Source organism: Neodiprion pinetum, chromosome 3, assembly GCF_021155775.2.
Source record: "Neodiprion pinetum isolate iyNeoPine1 chromosome 3, iyNeoPine1.2, whole genome shotgun sequence".
In the NCBI taxonomy this organism is placed as follows: Eukaryota; Metazoa; Arthropoda; class Insecta; order Hymenoptera; family Diprionidae; genus Neodiprion; species Neodiprion pinetum.
Window position 1 is genome coordinate 13,268,769 of NC_060234.1, and position 24,946 is coordinate 13,293,714.

A 24,946-nucleotide genomic window follows, 5' to 3' on the forward strand; every position below is an offset into this window, starting at 1 on the left:
CCATGTTACAAGATTTTCGCACTATGTTTGCGATAGAGTGAAGGCAGGCCGTTCGGACAGAGCTACATTTCTGGTCAAGTCGTGGTTCTGCCTGTGTCCTTCTGGCACCTTAGTCAGTACCAGCCAAGAGGCCAAACAGATAAGACTTACGAGAGTCAAGCCATGATGTTTGTACCGAAAACTCCTATATCAAATAAACTTAGTTGAAGTATAATTATAAATCCAGTGTGCACCAGTTAGTTTCATAAAATAACATCCATCCTCCCCTAACGGAGACCACCTGATAAGCCGTACAACTCCACCAGAAAAAAAGGGGGAAGTTCACTGCACAAACACACTACAAAGAGCTATAATATTATTATACGTTATTATATACCATTATCATATTAACACCATAATTAACTAACACCATTATATCCAATTATTATATAACACTCGACAATGCCATTTGTGCATTCGGAGCTGAGAGCTACACTATGAGCAACTTACGCTATACCATATAACCTGGAGTATAGAAGACTGTGAAACCATAGATACGTGTATAACCATGACGTAAAGATAGATGCAATGCTGCAATAATCCATAAAACCAGAGACTGCAAAACCTTCAAAACCGTGAATACCAATTATCCAGCATGAATCATACTTTCCTCCGTAACGCAGTATTGTAGGCAACACGTGCAGCGTTTTGAAGGCAATGCAGATCTCCAATGGGGAGCCATACAGAGCCCCATCTGGAGAACACATTAAAACTTAACGACGAAACGATTGAAGGTAAATCAACTCACGGAATGATTCTGTAAGGCGAAACAACCAAATAGAATTACAATAAATATATCAATACACTAACAATCAACCCTTTTACATGAGCAAAGCTCATACTAGTTTTGAGGTAAAACATAAGAAAACACATCCCTAGCTCCTTACAGGTATTGTACAACACCAAGGAATAAACTCGAAGATGTATATGTGGCAACGCCCAGTAACAGGCAACCAGCAAACATAAGAACAACGTCCCAACTGGTCCTAATACCTTGTATAATATCTAAATATAAGAATTAATAATTACAGAAGAGAATTATATACGAAAGCACACATGTAAACCCGCTCTAAAAATTATCAAATTGTTAAATACCCTAAATCCGTTAAGATTATTATAACACAAATACCTAAGAATACTCGCAGCAGCGCAATCCTAATTATATTAAGCAAATAGCAACTATGTCTCATAAACAATCGCTATTGTACTCCAGGTGAATAACGATAGTAATAAATTATAATACATATGCAATTCTACATATTTACACGCTATAAAACTAACAAAACGACAAGCAACCGATATGATAATCTTAATATATAGACTTTGTAACGCACAGGATAGTAGTAATATTTAAGAAGTGAACTACGACTAGAATCCCTAATTTTAATTCCTATAAAAAGGAGGAAGGTGCGCAGAAGTTGACAAAAGCTAAAAAAGGGGATCGTTCTGCGCAACGATCGACACCCATAAAAACGGCGACCGATCATCGGATCGTCCTCTTCGTTTCTGCCACCAAATTCGTTATCTTGTCCCGGTACAGTCTCGCGGTAAAATCCTTTTGCCTTTTGCATTTAAACTTGTCCTACGGCGTTACTCTGTCCAAAAATCCAGCGAGCTTTTAGCTCCATTTAGTCATATTAATTTAAGATCTTACAACTAAGTAATCCCGTTGTAAATATTGAACTTATACAATAAATCCAAGTTAATCAAAGTATTCAAATATATTAAAATCAGTTATTCCGTTAAATCCTCTCACCAATCTACGCTGCAATTCAACATATCCAGATTATTCTCAAAAGGTAAGCCAATTAATCAAATCTTGCATCCAACAATTACTCCTTCCTCGGTTCGTTTGATTAGACCGATAGAATGACCGTTGTCCGGTGTATTTCAATACTTTATCGGCAATTGGTGACCCAAACTACTGATGTGAGTCTAACTGTAGCTGTGTGAACGATTCCAGTGTCTAACGTCTGAAAATTTCCACCAGGTACCGTACGACGTCACACTGCAATCGGTTATAGGTTTATGTAAACCCCGTTTAGAGACGTATTGTGGAACGCACAGTTGAATTTAATTTCTGGATAACTTTAACCCACGAAGTAAGAGGGAAGGAGACCCACTGATATATGTGTATATATATATATATCAGTGAGGAGCCGAACTCTGCCGAGGCCGCATCCCAAAAGTGGGATCGATTTTCCAGCGATAAGTGAGCAGTTCGCTGCGAAGAATAACAGAGTTGACGAGTCACGCATGCGCAGTACGACTTAGCTGCGTCCTTGTCTTTCGCGTAAAGTGCGAGTGAGATAGTTTTGTTATGACAGTGAGGTTAGTTTTTACGGTAAGATGTCAGCGTGTCGTGCACCGCAGTGCAAAACCAAATATAAAGAAAAAATAACAATCACACGTTGTTTAAAGCTCCCTCGGTACGTGACGTGATCATAGAGTGATGGTAAAACAAAATTATACTTCTATTTATGTTTATTACCAGATTGTACAATACACCAGAAATAGCGACACAAGTCGACTTGAGTCAGTAAATGGAAAGCACCCATTAGAGCCCTTTAGAGCGTAGGTATCACGGACGTAAGAAATATAGGGACGGAGGCTAAAGTCCCAATATCGGCGAGGGGACCGGCTTGCGCGGGGAGCCGGTCGGCCATATTGGTAGGCAAAGTTCAGGAGCTAAATTCAAACGGAGAAGCACCCGATTACTTAGAATTTTACACAATGTATCGAGACGGTCACTGAAATACTGAATATACTTACGGATTATACACACCAATATTCATGTATAGATGATGAGGTATTCGAAAACGTAAATTGGCAATTGAGGGGGTTAGTGTAAAGAGAATCAGTGACACAATAAAAAAACAAAATTCGAAATACCACTTTTCTGCGCTTTTCAACCGTTGTAACGTAAGAAAAAGTATTTCTCCCAAAACCACTTTTTTCTGCCATATCTTTTTTACACCAAGTCATTATTTCAAATTGCATTGTATTTTATTGATACAAGTTTATTCACATGTGTGAAAAATTTTTTGAGTCCACTGACTACTGGCCTTTGAACAAAGTTAATTTGTTGAATTTTTGTCTTTCGCTTGTAGAATTATCAACAACTAGTTTGCCAATGTAAAATAATCTTACTTTAATATACTTTGACAGTATCGCTCTTGCTAAATGTATGTCATGATTTTCCAAAAAGTTTTGGTCGTATACATGTTGCCGAAAATTCTCAAATATTACATCAAAATCTGTGAATTTCCAAAGTGCACGGCTAACAAGATACAGCTCAGTGAATTTGTTTGTCATAAACCTACCACCACTTTCTTTTAGGGCGCATCTTACAATATTTTCCGCTTCCTTATAAATCCAAATAACATCTTTCGATGGAAACTGCAGGCCACCGCGAGTTTTAATTTTAATTAGGGTTGATTCTACGTAGTTTTCATCTCCAAACAAAGCATCGATACATATCTCATACAGCAGTTTTTTTCAAACTTCTAATGACAAAACCTGCTATGTAAGCTATGACTCTCAGTGAAAACTGTGTCAGAGAGCGAATGTCTGGTATATAAGAATGATCTTCAATAGTATTTAAGATGTCATTTGAATCTGATAAGCGCGGGATTTCTCGATCACACGTTCTGGTAAATGGGGTAGACATGTTAAGAACATGCTCTGAAAGTTTAGCAGAAGACACGTGTAAAATAGTTATTTGCTCAAGAGGTATGCAATTTCCAGAATCTGTGTCCCTAACGTCAGAATGAATTAATAATTTTTTAAGTGCTGATTTGAACTGACGAGTAGTTGGATTATTATTGTGTCCACCCTGCAAGCGAATACATCCAAAGAATAGTTCTATGTGGTCTTGACTTATTTTATAGGTCGGAATATATGCGAGTAATTTCGACATCTGATACAAGTCCTGATACAATCCCTGCAGGCTGTAAATGCATATTAGAAAGCCAAGAAATCCTGTTTTTCGTGACTAGTCAACAACTCTTTTACCATCGCATAGTTTTAGATTTAATATGTAGACCTTACACTCCTCCATTTTTTGTAACACTTGCTGCCAGTTGTTTGCATTGATTGGTTTTTTTAAATTTACCTGACGCATATTTTTTGAATTAAAAATATCAAATAGGTCGTTAAAAATTGACAAAAATGTTTCAGTTGCCAAACTATTTTGAAATTTCGGTAGCTGTAAGTCTTCTCTACAAACCTTGAGATTGGGCGACAGATATACTGCATAGTTTTGTAGCGAATCGAACTTTCATTTCGTTCTTGTGGAAGAGTACGTGAGTTGAACGAAGCTTGTTCGCCAAATGCATCCCTTCGTTCGTTTGCAATTTATGCAGTTCTTCGATCATTCTCCATTTTATTCTCTGATCATTACCATCTAATAAAATTTGTACTTCCCCGAAAATATTTCTTACTAATTTTATCATATGGCAAGGATCAGGGAATACAAATATTTTTTCACGAGTAATCGGATGTTCGAAATGAGTCTGTAAAAAATTTGGATTCAGATTGCAGTTAAGCTTTTTCGTGACAGATAAATTTGCTGGTGGACCATCAAATGTTAATGCAGCTACCTGGACACCAGCGTTGTGTAATAAAGATATACCTTGGAGTATAAGGTTGCATTTCTAGTCAGCACTCAAACCATTTATAAGAAAATATGCAATTGATATTTTCCATGAAGAGTTCATGCAGACAAATAGGAAGACTAATGCATCTTTTGCAACTGTACTATGGTCATTTACAATATTGACACTGTATTTCTTGACATCGTATTCTACGTGCTGCCTAATGGACATTTCGTCAAATACCAAAGTGCCGACCAACTGATAATTAATGACTTTCACACACTCTGCAATACATGCGAAAGCTTTGTCAATAAAATCCGGATTGCAGTTGATTGAGCGATACCAACTACTAATGGTTTTTGACGTACATAATTGTATGCTCGGGGGGAGTAATATTGTAAAGTTACAGCAAAAGTTCTAAGTTCTGGTGAATATCAGGGTTCGTACGCTTTTTGGAATCTGAAATTCCCTGACTTTTCCAGGTATTCCAGCCTGAAAATACAATTTTTCCAGTAACCTTTCACGAAATATGCCGCTGATTAATGACAATTTTTTTACACAATAATACTCAATATTACCTAGTAAATATATTTCTGTCTGACCATCTATTTACAAACGACAAACTGCGATTTTCTGTAAGCGAAAAGATGAAAGAAGGTTGAATTAATATATTTGTTCAAAATAATATTACAACTTTACAGCTCTATTTGTTTCGCAAGAAATAATAAAAAAACTGAAATAGGTAACGATCTTACATTCAAATGTTTGACTAGTAACTGCAGGTACTTCATGAATTAAAAGACTAGCATAAAATATTTCGATATCACAGAATTAAAGAAATACAACTTATGAGAAATTAAAATAGACGCAACACAATAAATTAAATTTTAGAAATGGCACGGATTTGGTCATCCAAAATCTCGGCTTCTTTGTGTGCATCTGCCATTACTTTTCGTTTCTTTGATTGTAATTCTTTTACTACCTGGTGCGCTCTCTTTCTCTCGTTCTCTTGACGTTTTTTTTCTGTTGCCTCTTTTTTCTGATTCTCAAGATCTTCATGATATCTAGCACGAGAATTTCTCGCATAGTGGATCTGGTGCTGAGTGATAGATACTTTGTCAACTCCTCCTGCACTTCGAATAGCTTCCCATATAAGTCTCTGGGCAACTAACGATTTTTCCGATTGATTCTCAACCAGACACTCACGTTCACTGAAAATCCTCTTTCGACAGACGCGTTTCCGTGTGACATGACAAAGAGCTATTTGACGAATGACATAAACTCTGAGGAAAGATTGTTGCTTACAGCCATGTTTTTCCAAAAATGGTCCAACCGCTCGTCTTTTGTGAACTCCTTTAGCTGTTCGATTACTGCTGGCTTTGCGCTTAACGCTTTAAATTCTCGTTCGAATCTATCTGCTGAGATGCCACTGATCCACTTATGAGAAACAAACTCAGTCAAGGCGGTCGAAAGTCGTTTTGAGGCGATGTTTCGAGATTCTAGGATCACAGAAAGAAAGAGCTTTCGTCAGACGATACGTGATAGGGGATCTGTCTTGCAGTTTTCGGCAAAACATTTGTAGAGACTGTAGGCAATCTTGCCTGAAAAGAAGTACCTCTTTTGTATTAAAACCGTCCATTGCCCGAAACGCTGAACGAGTGTCATGTCCGATGTTGATATTTTTTGCTTCTTTTAGATTTTCCACTTTTGAAACTTCCACATCATACACTGATGTGGACTGTTCTGATACTTCTTTAACAAATCGGCCCATGATTGAAATAATTATTTCATTCAGATCAGTGTAAAGATATGGCACCATCGGTTGTTCAGTTTGATAGGCAGTCAAAAATGGCTCTACTTCAGTAGCAATAGTTTGAAAAAATGCGAGCTTAGCCCTCATAAACTTGTCCTTCATGACCTTTTTCATCAACTCGTAACAATCGGATTTTGGTTCTTTCTTCTCGTTTTGAACTTCAGAAATGTATTTCTCTAAATTCTGTAATATCAAGCCGGCTCGTTTAGCAACAGCACCATTTTGCAGCCACCTTACTGCGCAAAATTTCATAGGAAATTGCCGGGACCCGGAGAATCGAATGTAATCCGCTCTGCGAGCGGGTACATGTGCAAAAAAATTGTAAATAACGCGTAGTAATTGTACGATGTTCCAACCCGTTGCTTTCATGGCAGCTTTAAACGCATTATGTAGATTATGAAGCCCACAGCTTCCAATGTCTAAAAGAACTGAAATATCAGGACCATCATTTAGTTCGCTCTTTAGGTCACGTAGAAACTTGAGGTTTACGTTAGGCCCATCCATAGATACCTGAAGAAGATTCTTCATATTCAGTGAGGACAATTCCGTTTTAAAAGTAGTCAAGAGATCGGCCGACGTAGTATGACCTAGAAAAGCAGATCCAAAATATCTACTAACAGTCTCGTCTTTGGTTTTGCTCCAGTACCGTAAAACGAAATCCATCTGTTCTAATTAGCATACTTCGTTTAAGGGAGCTTTCCAGTGTGAAATTTTCAAAAAATCGATTTTTTTTTTTTGCTTTATCGAATAGTATACACTCTACCGAATATTCCCTGAAATTTTCATGCCGAAATTCAGATTATTTTGGTTACTGTACAGCATTTTTTGGAAGAAGGCAACGGAGCGCTACAGCTGACGCGTCGGCCGTCTGCCCGTGCGACCGTTATTTCTATTGTCTCGTTCCTACCTGCACGTACATGAACTTGGCTCACCAATTGTCGAAAATGTGAATTCGGACTATTGCATAATTTGCCGTTAATTAGCCGTAAATTAGTCGCGCGACTTATTTTTTGGTTGCACTCAATTTTCAAAAAAAAAGCGGATGGCGTGCTAAATTCTTGAAAATCAATCAATCACTGTGTGTGGCAACTAGCCCCAAAGCACGTATTCTGCGGCAAGCAGATAGTAGAAATCGCTACGCAGTGTGCTGTGTGCACCTTCAATGAAGGTTACGACCCAATTTTAAAAATTTTGGAGACGATGGGATGCACGATAGGGCCGAGCGTCGCAGATTTCGCCGCTAAGTACAAGAATGCGCGCATCACCCAAGCAAACCGCCGGACGTCCCTGGATAGCAAAGAGGCGAGGACAGCTCGTCGGACTGAACAATCCATTGAGCACGATCTTTTCGAAGAAGCAGAAGGGATATTGTATGGACCTGGCATCGCTGATTGACCGTAAGTAAACGATTTACCTAAAATTTCCTCACTTGAAACTTTGAACGCGTTTTTCTCGAAACAGCATTTTTCAAAACGGTGTCCAACTTGGAGGGCAGAGTTTTAAAGCTATCGAGTTGAATTTTTTACACAATATTCTTAACGTCATTGTTTATCGTACTATGGAAGCTTTTTTTTTTTTTTTTGACATCTTCCTATTTTTTTGTAAAAAAAACTGCAAAAAAAAATGCTAAAATCGATACTTTTTGTTCAAACCGGCGCCATTTTTGCAAAAAAAAAAAAAAAGAAAAAAGCCTCCATAGCACGAAAGCCAATTATAAAGCGATCAATAATCTTTTTGTGTTTTTTGTTTCAGATCAAAATTGTGACCCCCAACGTGGACACCACATCCAAGTGCATTTTTTGCAACAATTGTTTCATCATTTTTATAGATATTAATTAATAAATGAATCGATCTTCAAAAAATTGTTTTGTATTCTTCAATATCCAATTAATATACAAAAAAAAAACCAGACCGATTAGATTATTTTTTCTTTAAAAAAAAAAATCGCGAAAAACAGCGATTTTTCGGGCTGTCACACTGGAAAGCTCCCTTAAGCTTTCGTCAAACGATACGACAAAGCACTTGTTTTGCGGTATATCATTTAGTAACTCATTTTTAAAGAACGGGGCAAGGCCTTGCAAAATTGTATAACCCATTTTGTTGGGGCCCAGTGTCATTGCTTTAGCTGTCCCATTTTCATCAAACATTAGTTTGAAAATTTCTGTGCATTTCCCTGCAGCAGCAAGGGATAGGTGGCAGAATACAGTCTGAAGACACCAGATTATCTCTGCTCGCATAACTTTCTCTTTTTCAATGAAACGATTCATTCCTCGCTGCTTTGGTAGTATGTGCAAGAGGGACGTTGATTCTAGTTGTGTTGACGTGCTTGGTTGTGAAATCGTTCCTGTCTTCTCAGTTTCTTGTACTTCGGCTATTTTTTCAACATTTGCAATCAAACTTCCATCTGAAATGAAACACCATTCATGAGATGCAACGTTTGGGTTCCACAATCGAGCACGCCGATCATAACAGGGCGTCTCGCGCAAAATTCGATAAAACTATTGTCCACAGGCAAAAAGCGGGATGAAAAAAAAGGTGTCAAATAAAAAAATACCATCAACTAAAACTGGCAAACGGCGACATGTTTTGCCGATATCATTTATAAATTTTCACCGCTCCCAAATTCGACGTTTTCAAAACTCAACTCGCTGATTCTAGCTCAATAACTGGTGAGTTGATTTGAAATTTTTACAGTATGTTCAGAATACATACATTACACCTCCAACGTCGATAAAACACATAAAAATTGCTTTCAGACAGGTGGGAAAATTAATATTTAATGTAAATAAAATCAAAAAACTAATGATGAGAAAAATGGTGCGTGAGTACGATTAACGATATAAATATTCTAAATAATGAAATAGCAATAAATCTTGCAATGTAACATTGCAGTGTTAGAAAAATCTGCGAAAAACGCATAATGTTCCGTTACCGCACGTAGCGCCCAAACGCTGAACGAGCTGCTCGCGCCGAGCGTTGTTTAGAAAATCATCCATAGTTACAATATTTATGACCCGATTACACTGAAATTTTTAGAAAGTTTTTTTTTTTAAAAATGGGAAACGTCATGGGAAAACGGCTCGCTGGAAGTTTTCTCAAAGGTGAAGTTCTTCGCATACTGTTTTCCGCCAATAAGTGTCCGAAATCCGTTTACCGATACCCCGCCACTTGTTATTGAATATAAGTAAACAAATGCAATTTTTATGTGTTTTATCGACTTTGGAGGTGTAACGTATGTATTCTGAACATGCGGTAAAAATTTCAAATCATTTCACTAATCATTGAGCTAGAATCGGTGAGCTGAGTTTTGATAACATCGAATTTGGTCGCGGTGAAAAATGCAATTTTTATTAATTATTACTTCAACTAATAATCGGATTTATAATTTATATCAGCAATAAATGTTGACTTTTGCCAGGTTTAGTTATTAGCATCTTTTATTTTTTTTTATTTGACACCTATTTTTTCATTCCGCTTTCTGCCTGTGCACAATACTTTTACCGAATTTCGCGCGGCGACGCCCTTTTGTGATCGGCGTGCGCAATTTTTAACCGTGGCTGGAGACGCTGAGCAATTTGGATTTCGCTGAAGGCTGGAAGAATCTCACAGATAGTCGACCGAAAAAAAATTTCGAACGTTGAGCAGCCTACTCACCAAGTCTAAGTGTAGTAGATTTTGGGACGTCTACTGTTTTCGGTGATAGAAATACTCCGATTCCAAAAGTATTATTTTGACTCCTCGCAGCGTGTTCGTGTTTACGTCCTTTCATGTGACTAGTTAAAGCCTGTCGGCCCACGTTGCTCAGCAGCACGGTTTTCTTACACATGATGCAATAAAATGCAAACTTATCATTTTTGCATTCTTTCAGCCATGGCGAAAAATGATCTTCGTTAAGCCATTGAATATTGAACGTGGATCTCCTTGATTTAGAGAAAGGCATTGATCTAAGAAAAAAGGATAGCATACGTAAAATTTTATGACTTCGATCAAGACCGCACTGCATTGACCTCCATTGAAATGTTATTTTAGAATACCTATGACATACAAAGTTTATTCCTCATTAGTCATTCCAATGCAGAACTCATACAATGTAATCTCATAAAATATTTTACTACAGTTATTTGGCCATACAATGATCACAAGTGATATGACAATCAATTTCCAAAAATAACATTATAAAATCACATCGACTGCATTTCACATGAATTCGTACTCTAAAATTTAAAGCGTGGACTAGGCTTGGTAAGTTAGCAATTTTTTCAATGCATAGTTTTCTTTAAAACCCTTCAACTGACTTTATAGTTTCTATATTAAATGTGTAAGGTTAATCTGCATGTTATTACGTCAATTACAACTTTTTCACTTCCGAGAGATAAGTCATCGAAAAGCGCGGGTAAACAATGGTGATCATGCTTGACATGTTGAATAAAATACATGCACTTTATGTATATCGTATAACCTATCGCGACATAATGATGATCTACTTACCTTATATTAATTTTCGTTTTTCTTTTTGATTCACCAATCTCCTTATACGTTGACGCGTTGGTGGCAAATACTATTTTTACAATTTAAATATGTATGAGTTTTACAAATGCTACGCACACAGGCAAGCTAGACCGTGACGTATTCCGGTGACAAGTTTCTACTGGCATGAGGCGTTAACGAGTGGCGCTGATCTGAGCGAGGCCGACGCTGCCCGAAGTTTTCATAGCGTTGCGACTTTACGCGCCAAACATATAAAATATATGAAGTGGTGCGACGAAACGGAATTTTATGGGCAATTTTTTCCCCTTAAGATCAATAGTATTTTGTATAGAAAAAGAGTTTATTTCTTTGACAGACATAAAATTCCAGTGTTATTTTCGAAATTCCCTGACTTTTCCCTGCTGTAAGAAATTCCCCGACTTTTTCCGGTTTTTCAGGTTTTCCCGGTGCGTACGAATCCTGAATATTCCCGTGAAATCAGTTCACCATTTTTCGTGCGCACACACTTTTTCTCTGTACGTTTTCCCACAAACCGTTTCAAAAGATGTGCATTTGACGTACCAATAGTCCTTAGTAAATCAAGCTGCTCCTCGTCAAGCATCTGTTTTGCTTTTAATTCATTTAAAATCGAGTTAAGGATAGCTATTTTTTTTTCTTGCCGCTTATTTCGTTTTTTGAGTGTTTGTATCTGCCGTCGTGATATATCTTGTTGAGCTTTTAACGTTTTACACAGAAGTATTTTTCTAGGAGTATACTGTAGTTGGCCTCGGGAATCACTTAAGGCCTCGTTATTTTGTTGGTTTATCAGAAATGGTGACTTTGACAAATACGTATCATCTGTCATTTCTGCAAATTTAAAAACACAATATTAAATATCCTTCTCCAAATATTTCTATCATGTCGTAAAAATCATCTACTCACCTGATGAACTCTCTGATTTAACTTGTGTTCCCTGAACAGTTTGTTCACACAATGCTGACTGAATACATTGACGCTTTTGTGGCTTACATTCGGTTGTTACATCACATTTATGAATGCGTTTTGGTGTATTCTCAAACAGTGTCTTTAGTAAGTCTGACTATAAGTAAATATTAAAGTAAAGTTATTTTCAGCTATAAATGTTTAATTTACTTGTGAACGAAAGTAAAAACTTACTCTGGTATTGGCATCAGTTTTTCCGCATGTGAAATCGTCAAATATTTCCTCAGGTATTTCTTTATCTATTGTTTTTGACGTTGATGGATACACGTCTTGTTGGACTTGTGATACATGCTCATGTTCATGTTCACTCAAGTTTTCCGGTTTTCCGGTATTTGTCTGTAATAATATGCAGGTTTGTTCAAGATATGGAAAGCTACATTATACGTTCACAGTAGAAAAAGAAAATAAATACTTACAATGTTTATTGCTGGAATAGCGTCTCTTTTCAGCCTTGTACAGCTAAGGGAAGTACGGTCAATACTGTCCTCTGCAAAATGTACAGAGCAGAGGTATGCAATTGCAGGTAATGATGTTAATGGCAATTGTGTACATTCAACCCATTTTAGTCTCTGATTCTCAGCCTTCGGAAACCTAAATTGTATGCCAGATGAAAGTACGTTATCTTATAGATAGCACACATGGTAGTAAATGAAAACACGTCGCCGAAGAAATATAACCAAACTGTCAAACTGTTTCATTTGAGATTTAGATTTGGTTAGATTTTCTGTACTTTTTAAATTGTGACATTTGTTTTGTACAAATTGTAAAATATAGGAAACTGGTATATGTATGGGGATGTGGCAAACAGTTCGTGGATTTACTTACAAATTATTTACAAAAATGTTACTTACCTGTGGAAAGTAATTTTCGATGTTTTTTCGGTTTCAATTTGGGATTTACTTTTCTTGTAAGTACGATTCAAGCACGCTGAGACTGCACAACAGGGCATTTTGAGTCCTCACCCTCACGTACCACTGATAGTTTGTTTCTTATTCCTTGCATAAACTTTTTTTTCAAAACGCGGGCAGCAATGAACGAAGCTAGGCAACGTAGGCAACGAAGTTTGCCTACCAAGATGGCGGTCCCCCCCACCGCTGATGTGGACACTCGCCGCGTCGTGACGCTTCGTCCCCACATTTCTTACGTCCGTAGTAGGTATCAGAGATGAGTAGGGAGATCTCCAACGCTCGGCTTTTCGTGATACCAGCTAGGTTGGAGCGTCGACGTGACACCTAGGCGGCCACGCACCGAAGATGGCCCATTTCCGACCTGACACCTAGGCGGCCATGCACCGAAGGCGGCCCACAATCGTGTATATATAGATATACTCGGTCGCTCGAGCAAGTGGTTGCCAATCGCATCCTTGTCCCCGCTCGCACAATGTTTTCAGGAATGCAAGAATTGGGATTTTTTTGTTTCAATTACGAATGTCAGCGAATAAAAGTATCTCCAGATTTGATAAATTTTGGATTCAATTAGCGGACGCTGAACCAAAATAATTAACCATTCCCAGCCCGCATACTTTTTTTTTTAATAAATATTATTTTTTTATTGATATGAAAATATGTGACGCCCGGTGTTCTCGAATATTTGTACACGCAGTCTATGGAAAAATATACGAAGCCAGCTCGATAACATTTATGCAAAATGTGCAATGGGCAAACGGTTGGAGGAAATTTTTTTTTCTCGAACTGAATCTTCCAGAGAACCATCAGCGAATTCCAAGCAAGCTCCATAAACATACCGAGCAAACGCGCGATCACGGACGTAGCTGTGGTGTAGCTGAGTGGATACCACATGAGGATGAATTTTCAATCACAGGTTTTTGCGCGAAGTTTTCCTGTATTTAAGTTAATTACTGCTGCCTTTGCTATAATACTGCATTCAAGTCTTAAACAAAACACTAAAAAATAAGTTGACCACTTAATGTAAAACAAAATGTTAGATTGAGCTTGAAATTTAAGCCGGAGTTACATAAACTAAGATAATTACAAGTGCAACATTGTAAATATTGTACATTTATTGTTCATCTAAATAAATATGATTTCCTCCTCAAAAAAAAAAAAAAACATGAGGATGGAGTGATGCGGGACACGGGTTCGATCGCAGTTCACTCTTTTTATTTTGTTTTTTTTTTAAATTCAATCCCGGCTTTTGTTTTTGTATTTTCGGAGAGAAAAAACAAATGAAAGAAAGAAAATTTCCAGAGCCGGTCGATTTTTTCCTTCTTTCCTTTTGCTTTTTTTTTACTGAACCCAACCTTTTTGTAGTGGGGGTAACCCAGAAGAGAACAAATAATTGAAACAATAAAATTCCGAGAGTGAATCGATTTGTTCCCCGTTTTTGGCGCCTCTTTTTTAATAAGGAAAAGTTTTGACAGTAATGAAAAATAGAGATTACTAAAAACAAATGTATTGTATTTTTTAATAATTATTAAAAAACAGGAAAACTTCGCGCAAAAACCTGTGATTGAAAATTCATCCTCATGTGGTATCCACTCAGCTACACCACAGCTACGTCCGTGATCGCGCGTTTGCTCGGTATGTTTATGGAGCTTGCTTGGAATTCGCTGATGGTTCTCTGGAAGATTCAGTTCGAGAAAAAAAAATTTCCTCCAACCGTTTGCCCATTGCACATTTTGCATAAATGTTATCGAGCTGGCTTCGTATATTTTTCCATAGACTGCGTGTACAAATATTCGAGAACACCGGGCGTCACATATTTTCATATCAATAAAAAAATAATATTTATTAAAAAAAAAAGTATGCGGGCTGGGAATGGTTAATTATTTTGGTTCAGCGTCCGCTAATTGAATCCAAAATTTATCAAATCTGGAGATACTTTTATTCGCTGACATTCGTAATTGAAACAAAAAAATCCCAATTCTTGCATTCCTGAAAACATTGTGCGAGCGGGGACAAGGATGCGATTGGCAACCACTTGCTCGAGCGACCGAGTATATCTATATATACACGATTGTGGGCCGCCTTCGGTGCATGGCCGCCTAGGTGTCAGGTCGGAAATGGGCCATCTTCGGTGCGTGGCCGCCTAGGTGTCACGTCGACGCTCCAACCTAGCTGGTATCACGAAAAGCCGAGCGTTGGAGATCTCCCTACTCATCTCTGCTAACAGAGAGCTCAGCGGTGGAGCAGATAATACAGAGCATACTTCGTTATCTGCGTCCATCGCTTACCCGCCGAGAATTTAGTTCACGGAACGGACACACAGATGTGACGTCGGAACGGTACCTAGTGGAAATCTCCAGATGTTAGACACCGGAAACATTCACACACAGCTACAGCTAGACTCACATCAGTAGTTTGGGTCACCAATTACCGATTAAGTATTGAAATACACCGGACAACGGGCATTCTGTCGCTCTAATCGAACGAACCGAAGAAGGAGTAATTGTTGGATAAAAGATTTAATTAATTGGCTTACCTTTTTGAGAATATTCTGGATTTGATGACTTGCAGCGTAGATTGGTGAGAGGATTTAGCGGAATAACTGACTCTAATATATTTGAATACTTTGATTAACTTTGGTTTATTTTATAAGTTCGATATTTAAAGTCACAAAAACGGAGTTACACAGTGTAAGATCTTAAACTTAATATGACACAATGGAGCTGAAAGCTCGCTGGACTTTTGGGCAGAGTAACGTTGTATGAAAAGTTTAAATGCAAAAGGCTGAAGGATTTTACCGCGAGACTGTACCGGAACAAGATGACGAATCTGGAGGTAGAAACCAAGAGGACGATCGAGTGATCGGTCGCCGTTTTTATAGGGGTTGATCGTGGCGCAGAACGATCCCCCTCTTTAGATTTTTGGTCACCTTTGCGCACCTCCCCCTTTTTCTAGGAATTCTAATTAGGACACGACATCCTCGCCGTATGCACGCCTGTTATCTTAGTTCATTAGCTATTACTATATTGTAAGTTTTTACGTATGGTATAACGCTGCACTGGTGCGGTGGTGTAGGTGCGGGGACTTTGTTCTGTAATTTTCCAACCTGCGTGAGCTTCTTTGTTGAGGCGCAAGCCCCCCCTTGGCCCCTCGGCTGCTTAACTTCTTCCTGTTTACTTCTTAATATTTTTACTATCTTGCTCGTTACAAAGTCCATATGTCATATTGGTTACCCGTCGTTTGTTAGTTTTATAGCGTGTATCTATATAGAATTACATATGTATTATAATCGATTACTGTCGTTATTAACCTGGAGTACAATAGCGATTGTTTATGAAACATAGTTGCTATTTGTTTAACATTATTAGAATCGCGCTGCTGCGAATATTCTTAGGTGTTTGTGTTATAACTATCTTAACAGATTTAGGGTATTTAATAATTTGATAATTCATAGCTTTAGAGCAGGTTTACATGTGTGCTTTCTGTATATAATTTTCTTCTGTAATTGTTAATTCTTATATTGATATAAATCGGCTTGGAAGCTTCTAGAACGTTTTCTTTATACTTGTTGGTTGCCTGTCATTGGGCGTTGCCACGTATGCATCTTTGGGTTTAGTGCGAGTTGATTTACCTTTGATCGTTTCGTCGGTAAGTTTCCTAATGTATTCTCTAGGTGAAGCTCTGTATGACTCCACATTGGAGATCTGCATTGCCTTCAAAACGTTGCGCGTGTTGCCTACAATACGGCGTTACGGAGGAAGGTATAGTTCATGCTGGATAATTAGTATTCACGGTTTTGACGGTTTTGCAGTCTCTGGTTTTATGGGTTATTGCAGCAGTGCTATCTTTACATTATGTTGGTTATATATTTATCTATAGTTTTACAGTCTTCTATACTCCAGGCTATATGGTAAAGCGTAGGTTGCTTATAGTATAGCTCTCAGCTCCGAATGCACAAATGGCATTGTCGAGTGCTATATAATAATTGGATATAATCGTGTTAGTTAATTATGGTGTTGATATGATAGTGATATATAATAACGTATAATAATATCATAGCTCTTTGTAGTACGAAGATCTCGTAACATGGTTTTTAAGCCTTGGTTAGTGAATTTCATAGTTACTTCCATCTAGGGATATTTCAAATAGTTAGACAGTTGTTTTAATTTCTCATGGTTACAAGATTCTCGTACTTCGAGTTTGGTTAGTTGATAAAAGTAACATGCAGTAATAATAGTCGATAAAACATACGGACGTTCCGGTCGGATGTTACAATAGACTGACAGTATACAGTCGCAGTATCCTAGGGAAATATATGACGTCATAAATCGTCGTCATTTTTCTACTGTGAACACTGGTGTTTTCGAGGTAAGGTGCACTCAGCAGTTGATCAGGTGATCAACAGCGTTCAGAAATTTAATAGCTTCCACTATTGATAATTATTATTATTGAATATTGTCATATAAAAATACCGGTCGTTAAAAACAGAAATGGAAAATTTGAAGAAATTGTGTTTATTGCAGTGTGAAACAAATATTATGTATGAAATGAAAGTAACGCCAAAAAATGTCGATCACAGTATACTGTACTGCGTTCCGTTTTAAACAGTAACCAGTATAGCTAACTATAAAGGAACGGCTTCACAGTATACTAAATTGACGTCACACCTTACAGTGCTCGCAGTGTAAATCGGAACATGCCCGCAGTCAACTGCGAACTGCGTTCCGTTTTTACTTCAAGTTGCCAGTTGCAGTAAAATCGGAACGCTACACCGAGGACACGGCCATCTCTCAATTACTGCAACATGACTGCAACTGCCTCACGTCCCAGCCGCATATATCGGTGGTCGCAGTCAACAACGTCACAAATTTCATGACGTCACTGACTGGCGGCAGTAAGCTGTAGCGCGATTTCGGAACGCGGTTGCCAGTACTCGCAGTACTGCGAGTATATTTCGGAATACACCATCCGTGTGACTGAAATAATCGTGATTGTTCGCGATCCAGCAAACTTATCGAAAACAACATGGCGCTGAGTACGGGGAGCTTGACGGACTTGGAGAAGGATATTTTCAAAAAAATTAGCAAGAATGAGATTGCCGAGCTTAAATCATTGCTGGTTGCAAACAAAAATAAGATTGACTTTGTGGATGAGAATGGTATGACGCCACTTCAGCATGCTTGCTATAAGGGAAACAAGGAAATTGTTCAGATGCTTCTAGATCAGGTAGGTTAGGTATTTATTTTCTTTTTGCATGCCAGCATATTAGTTCGTATTTGCTCCTTTCTCTTTTATTCCTATAGCCGAGCCTTTCTAATGCTTAGTCTACCTATTAACTGTAAGTAATAGCAGGTCTGATTCAATTATTACATTTCCATTACTTATTCAGTTTCTCTTTAGCAGATGTAATCCAGGGAAGCAGTAGACTGGGGAAACTGAAAACATTTTTGGCTATCAAAAGTCGGTACTTATAGAGTTCAGGAATTATGCTGATCTATGGAAAAACTTGTTTGTTCACTCAGTCATTGTCAGGCATTAATATTCCATAGTTATCAACAAATTTTGAACAATATGCTTGGTTATTTATTTGAAAAAAAATTTGGAAGTTTAATTTAAAACGACTACGCGATATCGGATTTGTATATGCTAGATATCAAATATGTGTTTTACTTGATGGCAAGGAATTGGAAAAATCTCAATTTGTGGCTAAGGAGGATCGTTTATTATATATTTTCAGTTGATTTGCCATTTTCCTATGATGTACACTTTAACTGAAGTATGAAATACTGTTCATTACTTTACCTTCAGGTCGTAATGCTGACTATGAAGCTTTAAATTCGCACACAGGCCTGTTATAATTATAAAAATAAACCCTTACAACAAAATGAAAACTACTTTGGACCATGGTATTGATATATTTCAATAATTGCTCAATTATCATTCCAAAGTGCTTTTCAACAACTGCTTTTGTTGAGATATGATTTTTAATGTACCATATGTATAATTTCACATTTGACTATGTAGTAAAATGAGAATCCGCAAGACACTGAATCTAGACATCCAAGGAGCCTAGGCCCCATGCATGAATTTAAGTTGATATTATGTTGTTGAGATGTTAAAGTTATTGTTAGTTTGAGCATCATGAATCATTTAATGTGTTTTATGAGATTATACTTTGTAACATTAAGTAGACAGATACCACAGAAAAAAAATTGAGTTACTGTAACCATTGAAGGTTTAATGGATGACATGAACATGATAAGTTTGTTATCTCAGTGATAATTTACTCTTTACTTAGCGTTCCCTAAATCCCTGCTAGTTGAATTAGCTGAATTTTTTGTCACGTATCATCGCGTAAGTATACAAGTAATAATTAGAAAAAAATTTCCAGGGGGCTGATGTGAATTCTTGTCAGCATGAACATGCTTACACAGCTTTACATTTTGCTGCGCTCAGTGGAAATGCAGACCTCTGTCATCTACTGATGTCCCATGGAGCTCGTTTAAGTGTCACCAATAGTGTGGGACGAACTCCAGCTCAAATGGCTGCGTTCGTTGGCAACCACAACTGTGTGGCTACGATAAACAATTTCATACCAAAGGCTGATATTGATCAATACATAATGCCACAAGGGCTTCAAATGGAACCTATGCTACCTCCGCATTTGGCTGATGCTTTTCACAAATTCATTATGCAAGTCAACGTTCATCCCGTTAGAGTGGCGCTAAATCTACAAAGATGTCCTGGGCTCTTGAAAAATTTAGATAAGGTGATGTCACATTATTCTATTTTTAATCCTATTCTATCTAAAAATAAACTCATAATCAGCCCATGAAGTATGAGCAACTTGTTTCACAAAGAATTTGTGTTTTAGCGAAATTGAAAAAAATCCTTATTTCTCGTGAGTCTGAAACTGATTGTGAATTCGAATCATGGTGAATATGAAAGAACAATTTACGGAAATTTGGTATATTATAGATCTCTGGTTGGCACGAGCTTTTGAACTTTTGTTGACAGCAAGTGGTTTAGGAACTGAGAATTCGTGAATGATTGAACAAAATACGAAATGAAAACGAACTTCCTTAAATTCATGAAACTACAATACTAACTTATTAAAACTAATCAAGGAAAATTTTTTTTTTTGGTATTTTACACATCAGGTTACTGATATTTATTTTCCAATATAAACCTCATGTGCGCAACAATCTCTAATTTTCCAATTTTTGTCTTTAATTGTGAGTCTATAAAAATTCTATTTAATTCTATAATATCATTTAATTTGGATATCGGTTATTTGCATAGAAATTACCTTTGACGATTGCAGCAATTCTGTTATGGCTCAAAATTGGATTCAGTTATGCAAAATACCTAAAAGCAAATACAGTAGAATCCCAATTAACTGTGCTGCTCGGGACTGAAGAATCTACGGATAAGTGGAATCACAAGTAATTTGTTTACAGTGAATCTGAATTACAAGTAATTTTTTATTCTGAACAGTCAACATAATTCCTAATTATTGCATGAAAACTATGATTTAATGACTAGGTATTCTGTGTATATATTGGCATATAAATAAGCTATTTCCATACTTTGATATATGATATACACATGTACTTTACTCTTTTTTTTTAATATTTAGTAAATTTTGTTGGTTTCTTCTTTGGTTTTCTTCTATTACATGTTTCACTTGTCGAAGATGCTAATAGTAGATCGAATTACTGCCAACTTCCTGTTCGAAATAGTTCAGTATGAGTGTACTCGGTTGCTCACACGAAATGCAGAGGCGCTAGAGGGGACCACAGTTAATCCGCTTCCCAGTTAATCCAACCCTAGTTAAGTGGGGTTCTACCATATTCAACAGAATTTTAAAAAAATACATTTTGAATATGACAATTCTAGTTTTCAATTTGGAAAGAATGTTACCAACACATCTTGAAGATGAAATTTCATAGAATTTTCATATCTCAATCATTTTGAAAGTATCACAAATCAAGGAAAGAATGTTTGACTTGGTACCTGAAATAAATTATGCATCCTATATCATCAGAAGGTTTGCCAGTACCTGGCACTCGCTAGTTATTATATACCTCAGAAGAGATAAGATGATCCCATGGTTGATTAAAATTATATAATAGCAATTTCTAAACTATTGTGGAAAGGAAAAATTAAGTATTTCAATTTTATGATAATTTTCTTTTTTTCATTTAGGACTTGAGATGTATCAGAAATTTGCTTGTTTATATAGGTTTAAAAATTTTGGAATGGGCAATGAAACGTTTAGGTTTTCATCGAACAGTGGTCCTTGCAGTTTTTATAATCAAGGATTCTTCAGAGAAAGTAAAAAATTTGCCATTAAAAATAGAGATTATGTAATTTCTATACTCACTTTCAATTTTTACCTGTATCATGTACCTTTAATGTACCATTCAACGTTTTTTCATCTCAATCATCCAATATATCAAATGTATGTATCTTACATAATGAAACTTGTCATCATTTATAACAATTAATGTGACTGTTCTTATCCTAACTTCAGATACAAAAAGTCCTAGAAGTAATGCGACATAAGCAAATGAGGCAAGGAATGGAAACCAATGAAGTGATGGCATTCAAGTATCATTATCTCAGTTGTGTAACAGCAGAAGTAGCTAAATGCCAAAAGCGTCAAGAAGCTATGAAAGCTGAGAAATCCAACAAAGAGAGGAACAGTGAAGACAGTGAAGAAAAAAAATCTGACCCTGTTGAGCTGCTTGTCAGAAAATTTTTAAAGAGTAGTAAAAATGATGGCAATTCAGAGTATCAAGAAGCCTTTCTCAGAGAATCCGTTAGAGAATTTCCTTTCAGAGAGAGTACAATCTTTCGTCAGATGGTAGCTACTCTAGCAGGCACAGACCCACCGTCTGCTGTATCAGTTATATCTGCTGCAATTAACGGGCAGCGAGGTTTTTCCGATAATATTCAAGTATGTGTTACTTGCGGAGAAGAAAAAGCCACGAAAAAATGTAGTAAGTGTAAAGCGGTACAATATTGCGATCGGGAATGTCAAAGACTACACTGGTTCATGCACAAAAAGTCCTGCGCAAGACTAGGGCAAATTTCCAGCGTGAAATTAACCGACATTGATAAAGCTCAGGTGGCTAATGCGGTCAGTTCGAGGTTGCAAAATTTAGCTGTTAATTAATTAACGTGATGAATACAACCTTCGTTATTTGCAATAAAATTTCAGATGCTCTGTATTTATTTAAATTGAACAACCAAATAATACAAAATAAACAAATAAGTAAAATAACTACAAGACCAATTTATTCGATTGTAAATAAATATTTGCATAGCTATATCAACGACATATGTATTATACTAATTAGTGTGACTAACTCGGAAGAAATTGTTGTAATATATACTATAATTATATGTTATATGCGATTCAACCTCACGTTTTATTGTCACTTAAACATAATCAGATGGTCGGATAGGTTTCATTTTTTAATCTTCACTTTTCTGTTGGGTTCTCGAGACTTGAGGTGGGAGCGATGCGTGATACATAGCGCTCAATTGATAGAATTTAGCTGGACACTCTCATACAGCCAGTAAGCAAGATCCGAGAGATGGCATACTGTGCTAGATGTACTCACGAGGGACCTTAGGTAGCTTTTTCCCTACGATTTTGATCTAGTTCATATATGTTGGAGTGCATCAAAACTAAGACACCTATATTATTTTATCTGCTAATAAACTGTTTGGAGGGGTGAAAACGACCCTTGAAGATGGGTACCCAACAAGGTGATTTCTTCATATGTTTGAGGGATTTGAATAGAACCAACGCTGAAATGTTTTGTTAATGAATAGAAACATTTTAATGTTGGTTTCATTCATTTGGGAGTCATTTTCACCCTTTTAAACGGTTTATTAGCAGATGAAAAAATATATTTGTCTCCCAGTTTTTGATGCACTAAAACATGTATACATTAGATCAAAAATGGAAGAGTTCCTACCTAGCATTCCGTGTCAGTTTAATGCTGCCATTGGCATTTACAGCTATGCGTGATCTCACTTGACTCGTAATAGCTCTAATGTCCCTTTAGTTTTATCATTAATGTATATGTGTATACTTTTATGTGATTACTCAAGGTGTTTCGAAGTTATTTTTTGTAATCACTTTTATAGTGAATAATTTTAAATAAAATGTGAATATGTGTTCATAAACGGCAATTTTGTTGAAATTTTCCAAATAAAATAGAATTTGCTTAATATGCATTCTACATAAGCAAGGTTGTCATAATTAAAATAAAACATGAAAAAAGTGGGTAGGTGATCGATTATTATACTATAATAAAAACTCAATAAAGTTTAAACAATCTAATAAAATGAACACGTAAAATAATAAAAAAGATGCAAGGATAATCCTTTTTAGCCCAGTCATATTTGAAAGTCGATTTTACTTTCTTAATTGTATCATTTTCTTCTTTCACATAATTATAAAATTGAGTGCAAGTGTAAAATTATACCGACAAATCAAAATTGCTTCAATTGTCTCCACTGATAACCTATTTTTTCTGTCCGACCATTAAACGAGTACTCTGGTCGACGTTGACGATTTGACGTATACATATATCTCTTAAATATCGAAGTCCATGTATCTCGACGCGGAAAATTGTGTTTCCACCAGAGTGAAACCTGTTCTACACGATTCCGTTGACGTGCAGGAAATTGACGACAGCGCCGTTATATATGGGTCTTGAAACTCATCGAAATTTGCGTGGTGGGGGAAATGCGCTTACGCTGCGTCTTTTGTTTTTTAACGCTGCCGCTAGTTCGCACTGTCGTAAGGTAATGTTCGCAAACACAACCTCTAAATTCTATCAAATATGCTTAACCTTCTGGGTGTTTCATCAAAATCTTCATGGAGACTTTACTCTAGTCTTCATGAAAATTTTATTCAATCTCCTTTGAACCGATAATGCCTGGTCTGCACATACGCTTTAAGTGGGGGGTCTTAAAGTGCGTCTCCATTAAAGCTGATGTGTAGCCGAGTTTATATGAACTTTGAGTGCCTCCCACTTAAAGATTTTCTAAATCCCACTTTAAGCTCAATTTTCAGAGAGAAGTAGTGCCAACCGTACCGACATGACAGATATATTGAAATCTCGCGTGGTTTGAACCCGTTCTTTGTGCTTTGTTCTTTTCTTCGGTCGGCATTTTATCGTAACCAAGTTTGGTACATATTTATTACTTGAACAATTATTAATATGAAAATATAATCCATGTTGAAGTATCACCAGGGTTTGCAACAAACCAAATGCGTTTCGAATTACAGGTGAGATATATGTTGATTATAAGCTATTCAAAAACTGGTAAATAAAAGATAGATAGGTGATTATTAATGAATGAATAAAATTACGGAGAACATTGCATTATATTGCTTCATATATTGTATTACTGAGGTTATAAACACTAACTGACAGTTCTCAAGTTCTTCTCGTTACTCCGTTTGATGGCTACAAGGCTTTCTAACCTTCAAGTGCCACACAGTTCTTATTTTAAGGTGCCGCTGACCTGGCATGTCCTATATATATTTCGTGACGTCAGAAGCGGGGAAATCGCCCGCACAAATACTGATAAAACGGGGGTACGAATCTGACTGGGAAAATTTTCAAAACATAGCTAGAATAAAATTGTACGTCTGTATCCCAGTCACTACTATCGCAGATCACTGATAACGTCTAATAAAAATAATGATGAACTCAATAAAATCACGTCTCGTCAAACATAGCCGATCGGGCTAGCGACTTGTTGAATATTCACCGCTTGTACGATATCAGAATTTCTTTCACTTTTGCCAGGGAGATACCGACGTACAAAAACACACACATAATCCGGGAAAACCTATAGCACCAGTCAGTTTTCCGTAAATATGGCACGATTTGTGCGGGCGATTTTCAGGTGACAGGAGCCCGTTCTGATGCACGAGAAGTCTGTAATTTAGTTCAACGTTGAACCTCCAGAAGCGCTGTAGTTGACCGAAGCGGTACCAGATGGTAACACCACAAGGTAATACGCACACGTCCTATGTTTCTGCTAAAGCAACAATCTGCAGTGCCGACGAGAGCATAGGCTTTTAGGTGGAG

At 37.0% G+C, this 24,946-nt stretch overlaps 2 protein-coding genes across 4 annotated transcripts; one reads left to right on the forward strand and one right to left on the reverse strand.

Annotated features, from left to right (window-relative positions):
• Positions 1 to 4,949: 4,949 nt before the first annotated feature.
• LOC124214463 (uncharacterized) lies at positions 4,950 to 13,024 on the reverse strand. 3 transcript variants are annotated; one of them, XM_069134231.1, is made up of 10 exons: positions 12,768 to 13,024; positions 12,333 to 12,507; positions 12,091 to 12,252; positions 11,857 to 12,013; positions 11,497 to 11,781; positions 10,936 to 11,005; positions 10,102 to 10,391; positions 8,540 to 8,851; positions 6,250 to 7,034; positions 4,950 to 6,133 (listed from the first exon to the last, which is right to left on the reverse strand). In XM_069134231.1, the coding sequence occupies exons 1-10, from the start codon at positions 12,863 to 12,865 to the stop codon at positions 6,092 to 6,094; spliced, it is 2,376 nt and encodes a 791-aa protein (XP_068990332.1). In that variant the 5' UTR covers positions 12,866 to 13,024; the 3' UTR covers positions 4,950 to 6,091. The 3 variants fall into 3 exon arrangements, with proteins under 3 accessions (XP_068990332.1, XP_068990331.1, XP_068990333.1); XM_069134232.1 differs by lacking the exon at positions 4,950 to 6,133 and having other exon boundaries at positions 6,801 to 6,875; positions 6,958 to 7,034; positions 12,768 to 13,022; XM_069134230.1 differs by having other exon boundaries at positions 4,950 to 7,034.
• A 4,735-nt stretch (positions 13,025 to 17,759) lies between these two features.
• LOC124214209 (ankyrin repeat and MYND domain-containing protein 2) lies at positions 17,760 to 22,782 on the forward strand. Its single transcript, XM_046616379.2, has 3 exons — positions 17,760 to 18,047; positions 19,213 to 19,590; positions 21,358 to 22,782. The coding sequence occupies exons 1-3, from the start codon at positions 17,847 to 17,849 to the stop codon at positions 22,000 to 22,002; spliced, it is 1,224 nt and encodes a 407-aa protein (XP_046472335.1). The 5' UTR covers positions 17,760 to 17,846; the 3' UTR covers positions 22,003 to 22,782.
• Positions 22,783 to 24,946: the final 2,164 nt, after the last annotated feature.

Bases quoted from the DNA above. Each gene is read 5' to 3' on its own strand.
- LOC124214463 (XM_069134230.1), bottom strand. From the start codon at position 12,865: ATGCCCTGTTGTGCAGTCTCAGCGTGCTTGAATCGTACTTACAAGAAA. The intron at 12,508-12,767 runs GTAAGTAACATT...CATACAATTTAG, and splicing joins TCGAAAATTACTTTCCACAG to GTTTCCGAAGGCTGAGAATC. The intron at 12,014-12,090 runs GTAAGTTTTTAC...ATTTACTTATAG, and splicing joins AAACTGATGCCAATACCAGA to TCAGACTTACTAAAGACACT.
- LOC124214209 (XM_046616379.2), top strand. From the start codon at position 17,847: ATGGCGCTGAGTACGGGGAGCTTGACGGACTTGGAGAAGGATATTTTC. The intron at 18,048-19,212 runs GTAGGTTAGGTA...AAAAATTTCCAG, and splicing joins TTCAGATGCTTCTAGATCAG to GGGGCTGATGTGAATTCTTG. The intron at 19,591-21,357 runs GTGATGTCACAT...TCCTAACTTCAG, and splicing joins TCTTGAAAAATTTAGATAAG to ATACAAAAAGTCCTAGAAGT.